Below are 10532 nucleotides of genomic sequence, written 5' to 3'. Positions count from 1 at the left end.
TGAGCTCAGATAATCTGCCTGCCTTCGCCTCACAAAGTGCTAGGATTACAGGCGTGAGACACTGCACCCGGCTGAGTCTACCACATTTTGTTTAACCATTTATCAATGGGCATATGGGTTATCTCCACATTTTGGCTGTTATGAATAACGCTGCTATAAACATGTAAACAAAACTTATGTACAAGTTTTTGTGTGAACATGTGTGTTTCAGTTCTCTTGGGTATGCACCTAGGAGTAGAATTATTGAGTCATATGATAACTCTATGTTTAATTTTTGGAGGAATTATTAAACTGTTTCCAAAGTGGCTGCTGCATTTTACAATGCAACCTCCAATGTATATGAGTTCTAATTTCTGCATATCCTCACCCATGTTTGTTTTTGTTTGTCTTTTTTTGAGACAGAGTTTCGCTCTTGTTGCCCAGGTTGGAGTGCAATAGCGTAATCTTGGCTCACTGCAACCTCCGCCTCCTGAGTTCAAGCGATTCTCCTGCCTCAGCCCCCTGAGTAGCTGGGATTACAGGCATGCACCACCATGCCTGGCTAATTTTTCTTTATTTGTAGTAGAGACGGGGGTTTCACCATGTTGGCCAGGCTGGTCTCGAACTCCTGACCTTGTGATCCATCTGCCTCCGCCTCCCAAAGTGCTGGGATTCAGGTATGAGCCACCACACCCAGCCTGTTTGTCTTTCATTATGGCCATCCTAGAGCATGTGAAGTGGTATCTCATGGTTTTAATCTGCATTTTTCAATCACTAATGATATTGAGCATCTTTTCATGTGTTTATTGGCCATTTGTGTATCTTTGGAGAAATGTCTGCTCAGATGACTTATCCATCTTAAAATTTGGTTATTTTACTTTTTATTATTGAAGTGCAAGAGGTTTTTATATATTCTGGATATTAGACCCTTATCAGATACATGATTAGCAAATATTTTTCTCCCATTCTGTGGGTTTTCTCACTTTCTTTTTTTTTTTTTAGACAGAGTTTCCCTCTTGTTGCCCAAGCTGGAGTGCAATGACCCAATTTTGGCTCACTGCAACCTCCACCTCCCAGGTTCAAGCGATTCTCCTGCCTCAGCCTCCCAAGTAGCTAGGATTATAGTCGCGCACCACCACGCCTGGCTAATTTTTTGTATTTTTAGTAGAAACAGGGTTTCACCATGTTAGCCAGGCTGGTCTCAAACTCCTGACCTCAGGTGATCTGCCTGCCTCAGCCTCCCAAAATGCTGGGATTACAGGCATGAACCACACTGCGCCTGGCCTATTCCGTTGTTTTCTAGCTTTCACTGATGTTGAGCTGTCTGTCATTCATCTTTGTGAGCAGTCTGTGTTTACATTCATGATCTTCTCTTTGGTTCTGCAGATTCATTATGATGCATCTAGGTACGGATTTCCTCTTATTTCTCTCTCTTACTATTTCATGTTAGATTTTTTTCACTTTTCCTCCATTTCTTTCCACTCTTTCCTCATATCTTCCATCTGATTCTCTGTCCTACATTCTGGATTGTTGCAGACTGGGTACTCCATAAACAGATGCTGAGATGAAGTTTGGGGTGATGTTTATTAGGAATCAACACCTGTGAAGGGAAAGAGGAGGATCCAGGTGTGTGCAGAGAGAGAAGTTGAACAGTGATGCAGGCTTGACCAAGCACTTGCCCACCCACCAGAGAGCTTTGGAATCAAATCGTCTATCAGAGTTTTCCCACATCAGCCTGAAACCGCCGCAACTTTCAGCTCCTACTTTATTCCTTCACGCAGTGAGTTTCCCTGGCAAGTATGTGATTACTGGTGAGGTGCTTTCTGCAGCAGAAGCAGACGCAGACCCTGATGGAGCTGGCAGTCGAGGTTGTCCTTTTTACTTCCTGGGCAACAAGCTTTTCCTTGCAGGGGGACCTAGGTGGTGAACCTCTGCATCTACCCATGCATTATTCCTTCTGATCTTTTATTTTCACTAGTTCTTTCTTTAGCTGCCCCACTCTGATTTTAACCTGTTTGTTGAATTTTCTCAATGAAAGATTTTCTTTTGTCAAGAACTATTTACATATAAATGTATCTTAATAGTGATTATTCTAAAGATGGAGTAGGGAGCACGCACTGAGCTGTGTCGGGCAATACTGGCACTCTTAGATGGAGGGTCCTAGGAGCAAACAAGCTAAACAGAGTCTCTGGGTCACGATGGGCTTCAGCTTCACTGAGAGCGTACAAGAGCCCTCTGGGGAGTCACGGGGCAGGGCCATGCATTCTGGGAAGCACCAGACTTAGCACAGTCTGGACACCTGCCCAGGCTGTGTCCTAGCATGTTTGGCTAAGATGTTGCAGGATTGTCTTGAACTTTCTGAAATCAACTCTTTGTTTGGGAAGCTTTGACTCCTTTTACTGAAGACTGCTACTTGGAAAGCAAGTTCTAGGTGCTAGATGTGCTCATTACTGTGAAAGTGACTGCTTGTAGGACACTTTAGTGGATGGAACTAGAAATTACATGTATGTACACACACACACACAGAGTAGTGTGCTGATGAATGTTCAACAGTTGGCTCTCTGGGGAAAAATAAATCCCTGATTTGTAGCATTTACCAATTTCCTTGGTGATAATACTCCCATCTTTGTCAATCTAAAAGTCAGTTTAATATCAGCCTGCTGCAAAATACTTGAAAATTGAGCTGGTGTAGGCCAGTGGCATACCACTGATGTGATATGTATGGACCTATCTCTCTTTCTCTCTGTCATCTATCTATTAAAACTTATGAGTTTATACTGATATCCGCAAAGCCAATCCAACACCACAGGGTTTATTCTTTCCTTCTTCCTTCCATATTTTTAAATCCTTTCTCTGACAGTGAGAAACCCACTTCCCATTATCAAGAATATATTACTTATTTTCTCAGTCTTGAAATATACAGAAATTCATTTCAGAATGTCTAGTTCATACATCTGCAAATTAAACAAACAAACAAAAACAGCCAGCTTACCAGAGTTCAATACTCTTTTGAGTTCTTTGGATTAAAGATCTAATGGCATATAGTTCATACGCTTTGTTCAAACTTACTGGGGTTTGTTCTTTAAAAAATGTTTTGACCTTAGTGTGGTTACATTATTCATTATATAGGTCTATGTGTTCGTTTGTATTCCATTTTAGAGTTTTCTTTTTTTTTTTTTTTCCTTGAGATGGAGTCTTGCTCTGTCGCCAGGCTGGAGTGCAATGGCCCGTTCTCGGCTCACTGCAACCTCCGCCTTCCGGGTTCAAGCGATTCTCCTGCCTCAGCCTCTCAAGAAGCTGGGATTACAGGTGTGTGCCACCACGTCCACCTAATTTTTGTATTTTTAGTAGAGACGGGGTTTCACCATGTTGGTCGGGATGGTCTTGATCTCTTGACCTTGAGATCTGCCCGCCTCCACTTCCCAAAATGTTGGGATTACAGGCATGAGCCACCGCGCCTGGCTGAGTTTTCTTCATTGTTAATTTTATGTTCTGCCTTATTTTTTTGAATATGTAAAACATTAATATCAAAAAGTTAGAATTGTACAGAAAAGTGTATTCAGAGAAGTATTACTCACCCTTTGTTCCCCATTCCTCCTTTTCTTTCTGCTTTGTTCCCACCTAACGTTTGAAGGTGACAAATTTAGTGATCTCTAGCTATCCTTCCTGTGTGGGTTGGGGGATTTTGGTAGAAATAAGCAGATACTAGCATACTTTCCCCTATATTTTACCCAAAGACAGCATAGTTCAGTTGCTTTTTTTTCTTTTTAAAACAACATATCCTGAAAATCATTTCACATATATTAATACACATCTTTCTCATTCATTTTCTCAGTTGAATAATATCTCTTTATGTGTATGCACCACTTTTGCTCTATTTCCAATATTTGAGTATTTAGATATTTTCCAATATTTTGCCATTATAAATAATGCTTCAATGAATAACCCGGTGCATAATATTTTCTTTTTGTTTAAGGTGTATTTTCACAGAAAACTCCCAGTAGTGGGATTGCTGGCACAAATGGCAAATGCATACATTGTGTTGTCAGATATTGCCATATGCCACTGCATAGCAGTTGTGTCGCCTTCCATCTCTACCAGCGATGTGTGACAGTGCCTGTTTCCCAAAAGCCTTTCCACATGAAGTGTGATACCTTACAATTTTTCCAATTTGGTGAGAAATTGTATATCAGTGTAGTTTTCATTTGCATTTCTTACATCATAAATGAGGTCAAACACCTTTTCATATGTTTACCAGCCATTTTATATCTTTTCTGTGAATTGTTTGGTAATGAGTTTTGCCCATTTTCCTATTGAGTGTTTGGCCACCTTCCTGCTTAAATTTTGAAAGTCAGCAGGAGAATCTTCAAGAGCCTACAGTGAAGTCAAAGTGTCTGCTACTCCAGGTGTGGTCTGTGGGTGAGCAGCATCTGATTTAGGAGCTTGACATCACCTGGAATTTGTTAGCCCTGTAGGATCTTGGGCACCACACCTGACCGTCTCAATTAGAACCTGCATTTTAACAAGATCCACAGGTGACTTACACACATAATAAAGTGTGACATGCCCTGGCCTCAGCTAGATCTTAAAGACCTCATATTCCATTTCCTCTAGGAATGTCTCCTGAGTAAAACAGAAGTGAAAGAGGGGATTACATTTCTCCAGTAACATGAACCCTAAGTGGTATCTGGAAACATATGTGTTAGATTAATTGTAATACCTTTCCCAGATGCTCTGCCTTGAAAGGTTGTGTTTTCTGCTTATCTAGTGGAATAAACAAATTTGTAAAAAAAAAAAAAAGTTTTTAGGTTGGTGCAAAAGTAATTGCAGTTTTTGCCACTGAAATAAAAGACGCAATTACTTTTGCATCAACCTAATAAATGACGTATAAAGGTAGTGAATGTTCATTAAAAAATTCAGTCAGGCCGGGCACAGTGGCTCCCACCTATAATCCCAGAACTTTGGGAGGTCAAGGTAGGAGGATTACTTGAGCTCAGAAGTTTGAGACCAGCCTGGGCAACGTAGTGAGAACCTGTCTCGACAAATGGTAAAAAAATTAGGTGGGCATGGCGGCATGCACCTGTCCTCTGAGCTACTTGGGAGGGTGAGCTGGGAGGATTGCTTTAGCCCAGGAGTTCCAGGCTGCAGTGAGCTGTGATGGCACCACTGCTCTCCTTCCTGGGCAACAGAGCAAGAATCTGTCTCAAAAGAAAAAAAAAAAAAAATTAAAATTCAATCAATGCAAGGATAAAATAAAGAGCGAAAGTCCCCTTTCACACTTCCCTGTATGTGACAGTGCACAGGAGTGCCTCCTTTTTATGGGTCACTTGTTATTTTTGCTAAAAACAGACATGCTCTTTCAAGATATAACCGGAAGAGATTTTAAACTAATTATATGTTATTAAGACACATACAAATCCTAAAGCAAACTTAACAAGGAAATGATGTAGTAAGAGGTTATCATTAAGCATGGGTAACACTTGAATTATAAATTTGCGTGTAGTACAGTCATTTATATGCAAATTTCAGAACTGGCTGCAATTATATTTCATCTCCACTACCTACTAGTTTCATTTTCAACAGAAAGAAAAGCTTTCTTCCTATAGTTTGGAAAAACAAAGATGAGGTTACTCCATCAAGCTAATGTAGGTGGGTGTATCTTCTACCATATCTGAGACATCATCCACCCAGCCCAGCCAGAGGTCAGCCTCATCCCAGGTAGACAGGTAGCACCCTCTTTTGGGCTGATGCTCTGTCCCTCTGTAGGTATGACTTCTCTCTGAGAAACAGTGATGCCAAAAGAACTCACACAATTCCAGGCCCACTCTGGTGGAAATTTTAAAAATAGCCTTTGGCCAGCATGTTGGTTTCCCAGGACTGCTGTAACAAAGCTCCACAAACTGGGTGACTTAGAACAACAGAATTGCTTCGATCACCGTTCTAGAGGCTAGAAGTCTGAAATCAAGGTGTCAGCAGGCCATGCTCCCTCTGACAACTTTAGCGAAGGATCATTCCTTGCCTCTTCCAGCTTCTGGTGGTTCCCAGTGATCCTTGCTGTTCTGGGGCTTGCAGGTGTGCAGTATTCTCCTTCCTACCTTTGTTGTCACATAGTATTTTTCCTTTGTGTATGTATTTGTGTCTCTTCTTATAAAGACACCATTCAGGCCGGGCGTGGTGGCTCACGCCTGTAATCCCACTACTTTGGGAGGCTGAGGTGGGCAGATCACCTGAGGTCAGGAGTTTGAGACCAGCCTGGCCAACATGGTGAAACCCCCGTTTCTACTAAAAATACAAAAAATTAGCCAGGCGTGGTGACAGGTGCCTGTAATCCCAACCTCCTGGGAGGCAGAGGCTGCAGTGAGTCGGGACTGCACCATGGCACTCCAGCCTGGGCAACAGAGGCTCCGTCAAAACAAACACACACACACACACACACACACACCATTCGTATGGAATTAGGGCCCACTTATTCCAGTAGGACCTCAACTTAAGTTGGTTACATCTGCAAAGACCTATTTCCCAATAAGGCCACATTCACAGGTACTGGGTTTGGAACTTCAATATATCTTTTGGGGGAGTACAATTCAACCCAGAACAGTAGGGACCAAGTTTCTGCTGAAACTTTAACACTAGAAATGTCCCATTTGTTATCAATAACACTTTACCAGGAAGAAGAGGCTCCACTCTGGGTTGCTGGGTGAATCCATCTTCCTGGGTTTAGTTCGCGTTTCCATGCCTCCTTGTCTGTCAGAACCTGTGCTTGGTTAGACATCGCCAATGACTACTGTTGGCACATTGTGTGTTGTTCTCTGCTTCCTAAATGAAAATATGCCAATTCTAGAATATACTGAATCAGCAAGCAAGTACAGAATTTAGGAGTGGTAGAGATATGGATAAAATTGGTAGGTTTGGGGAACTCCTCACTTTCCAGATATACATATATTTAAATAAAATTTATGGTAGGCCATTGTTTTGGACTGAGCTCCTGAACTAGGCCCCAACAGACCAAACTAAAATGAAGCCACAGTATTAAGTGCAACATAACTAAACAGAGACTTTAAAAAACAGGAAAATCCCCAAAAGGGCCAGTTTTCTAAAAACCAGGAGATTCATAGCAACCAGTGAAACGGGGCCCAGTCAGCCTGAGCCAGCTAAGGCAGCCCCCTCTGCTTCAACCCATAAAGGAGAGTAACCTGATGTTACCTAATGTGCTTTCTGCACTATACTTTTCCCTTGTTCCTGCTTAAGTTGCCTTAATAAAACCCAGCTGTTCTTCCATTCTCACAGAGCTCCTGTCTATTTTGTAGTCAGAATGCTGCCTGGCTCATGAATTGCTACTAGAAGCCAATCAGATCTTTAAAACCATTTGTTGAAATTTTGTTCTTTAGACTACACACACACACTCTCATCATATAGCTCTTTAAAAAAGAAAAGAAGAAAAGAAAAAAGAATATAAAACCCTACAACCTTAGGTGCTTTTGTTGTTTTTAATTTAAAAAGACAAAATTGTTCGACTTGTATAGAAGTAGATACAGCTTAGAGAGCCAAGGTAACAAAAGGGGAAAAGTTTGTGTTGTCTGGTACCTTTGAGGGAGTCAGAAGCCTAAAGGGAGGCTCTGATTTATGATTCTCAGAAGACAACTGTTGTCAACAGTTCAGATGAGAACTGAGCGGCCACACTCCTGCAGCTGAAAGGCGTCAATGCGAGCTGAGTTGCTCTTGAACAGTGCGTTCGCCGGGGAGGCAGGGAAAGGCTGGCTTGCACCTGCTCTGTCACCCAGCTCCACTCTTAGGACAGAAGAGGTCTGGAAAACGTCTAGGCCATTCCTCATTTCACAGAGGAGGAAATGGGTTAGTGTGTAATTGTTTTTATTATCACACTTGTTTTATCTTCCCATCTGTCAGGCTCACTCAATGCTACATCCTGCAGTCCCCACCAGTCCCCACCCACTGGGGAAACAATCCGATCCTGCAAGCAATTATTGAGTGCTGACGGCATGCCTCACCTCCAGACCTGCCCATTAAACCAAGAAGGGAGGTGTTTTGCTTTCCGCGCTAGATCGGTATTTTCCCCTACCACTTTAAGATTACGCTTCAGGCCAGTGTTAGGCTTTCTGGTGGGGTGGGAAGCGACAGGCGGCCTCCTCCACCGCAGTGATGGCGGCTATGAAACCTCTGGGTACTGGGGCCGGAGACGCGGCAGGGATTCTCCTAAAACTGGGTTTTCAAGGCTACCGCGCTCTACGGAGGCCGACCCCGCAGGTAAGGAACTGTCCACCGGGAAGCAACGGGCGTGGCGTGAGCAGCCCGACCAATCAGCAGAGCCGCCCTTCAGTCAGGCTCCCCGCCCGGGGTACCCGCCCAGTCCCCAACCACTGAGCATGCGCCGCGGGCCTGGCGCAAATCCTCGCCTGGCGCGCCCTCTCCGCGGCCCCGGGAGGGTTAGGCTGCGCTGGGCTTCCTCAGAGAGACAGAGAGGGAGCCGGGGCGGCAGGGGACCCTTAGGGACGGGAAAGCGGTTAGGGTGTTGGGGGGAAAGTCCCTCACAGGGTGGCTGTCGCTAGCGGCCGCCAGCTCTGCGTCACGGTGGGCTCGCAAGCCGGCGCATCCCGGTTTCCTTGGCACCCCGCCTGGCGGTCCGGCGCGGAGGGGCGGCAGACCGGTTAAATCGGCCCCTGTGAGGGCTGCCGTGTCACCTGAGCCCCTTCCAGGCCGTTGTCCTCAGGTTACAGGCGACATAATCGAGGCTCCGAAGTTTTGCCCACGTCCAAGGTGAAGCAGCTGGCCGTCCCGGCAGGTCGGAGTCTGGGAGTCTCCCACGCCTGGCCCGGCCCAGCCGTCATTCTCCCGCCGGGAGCTCCGTGCCTCCCGGGACCGAACGGTGGGGAGGCCGAGGCGCCACCACGAGCGCGCGGCGCTCCGCGCCAGGTCCCGAGCAGGGACGCTCCGTCCAGGTCCGCCCGGCCGGCTGGGGGTGTCGATCGGTGCCGCGTAAAGGCTACTTTCCTGAGACCTCCGGCCCCGCAGAGGCCCCGGGAGCAGAGGGGGGCGTGGTGCACCGAGCCCAGACCCTCCCGGTGACATCGGGGTCCCCTCGAGCGCAGCCGGGCTCCCTGGGCAGGAAACCCGGCTCTGAGACCGCGCATCGTCCAGCCTCGGCTGTGCGCCCTCTTGGTGGCGTGCGCAGTCCCCTCCTCGGGTCTTAGGACGTGCGACCCGAAGCGGAGGCAACCCCGACCCCCCCCACCTTCCCCGCTGAGGGTCTCGCGCGAAACGCCACCCCTGCCAGTCTGGCAGCCTAGCTCCAGCGCCGGGCCGCGCCGACCTGCCTGGCCCGCCGTCCCGCCGCGCCGGCCCCTCCTCCGCCCTCTGGGCGCCCCGCCCCGCCCGCGCCGCGCCGGACACCCCGCCCCGAGGAGGCGGCCCGGCGAGCGGTCGCCGAGGGAGGCTGGTGGCATGGGGGAGCCGCCGCCGCCACACGCACGGTCACCCCGAGCGAGCCCGGGCACTGCTGCGATCGCGGGGGGCCGCGGACGCCGAGGGGGGCGCCTCGGGGCGTGACACGGCGCGGAGGGCGCGGCCCGGGCGGCGGCGGCCCGACGCGCGGAGAGCAGCTGGGGGAGCGGGCGGCGGCGGCGCCGGGAGCGGCAGGCGGAGCGGGCCGGGCGCCGAGGGCGCACCTGGCTGCCGCGCGGCCGGGCCGGGCCGCGGGAGCAGGCGGAGGCGGAGGAGGCGGAGGAGGCGGGGGCCGGAGGATGTCGCAGCCGCCGCTGCTCCCCGCCTTGGCGGAGACTCGGAAGTTCACCCGGGCGCTGAGTAAGCCGGGCACGGCGGCCGAGCTGCGGCAGAGCGTGTCTGAGGTGGTGCGCGGCTCCGTGCTCCTGGTGAGTGCGGGACGACCGCGGGCCGGGGGAGGGAGGAGGGGGCGCAGGCAGCTGCGGGCCCGGGCCGGGCGCCTCTTAGTCGGCAGGGCTGAGGCGGAGCGGCAGACCGTGCTGGGTCCGCGGAATCAAGAGGTGGGGCGGGCGGGAAGGGGCTGGACAGGGAAGAAGAGAAGGTCCTGGAGGGGCTGCAACTCTCAGACCCCTCTAGGCCACCCAAGATTCTGTCCCCATAGCTGCCCCCTTCCTCCTGGGAAATTTCCGCGGAGTGACGTCGCCCTCTCACTCTTTTCACCCCGCTTTCTCCCAATTTACCTGCTTTCTGTCAACTGGGAAATTACACTCTCCCCCCTCCCCCGCATCCCTCCCCCAGCCTCCCTCTCCTCCAGTGTTTTGGAGGGGCGCAGGGGAATTGAGATGGGGCTTCCTCATCCAGTCTGCGCTCAGGGTGGGAGATGCCCCTGCGAACCCTTTGAGTGGGCTGAACTCCAGGAGGGAAGGGCTTCGGCATTCTCTCCTGCGCCCCGTCCCCCCTCCCCAAGCCGGTATCCTGAAGTTTGGCTGCCTTTTAGGGAAGCTTGGGGGGCATGATGGGAACCCTCGCTAATTTAGCATTGGTGCAAATTCCTGTGACCTTTGGGGGTTCGAAGCAAGCAAAGCAAGCAACCCAAA

At 48.8% G+C, this 10532-nt stretch overlaps 2 protein-coding genes across 6 annotated transcripts in view; one reads left to right on the top strand and one right to left on the bottom strand.

Moving 5' to 3' along the window:
- Positions 1 to 7452: 7452 nt before the first annotated feature.
- Positions 7453 to 9348, bottom strand: LOC112610953. Its single transcript, XM_025364599.1, has one exon. It carries the CDS (start codon positions 9123 to 9125, stop codon positions 8706 to 8708), a length of 420 nt encoding a protein of 139 aa, XP_025220384.1. The 5' UTR covers positions 9126 to 9348; the 3' UTR covers positions 7453 to 8705.
- Positions 9349 to 9676: 328 nt separating this feature from the next.
- The window catches only part of DOCK9 (dedicator of cytokinesis 9), a 299448-nt gene continuing 298592 nt past the window's right edge, over positions 9677 to 10532 (top strand). For 2 of the 5 annotated variants that reach the window (XM_025364043.1, XM_025364040.1), the window contains exon 1: positions 9677 to 9863. In XM_025364043.1, coding sequence (XP_025219828.1) covers positions 9735 to 9863 — 129 coding nt within the window. In that variant the 5' untranslated portion in view covers positions 9677 to 9734. The remainder of the gene's footprint in view (positions 9864 to 10532) is intronic. The other 3 variants (XM_025364042.1, XM_025364037.1, XM_025364038.1) reach the window with 2 other exon arrangements.

The sequence above is a fragment of the Theropithecus gelada genome, chromosome 17 (assembly GCF_003255815.1).
Source record: "Theropithecus gelada isolate Dixy chromosome 17, Tgel_1.0, whole genome shotgun sequence".
Lineage (NCBI taxonomy): Eukaryota > Metazoa > Chordata > Mammalia > Primates > Cercopithecidae > Theropithecus > Theropithecus gelada.
This window is presented reverse-complemented; position numbering and strand designations above follow the sequence as displayed.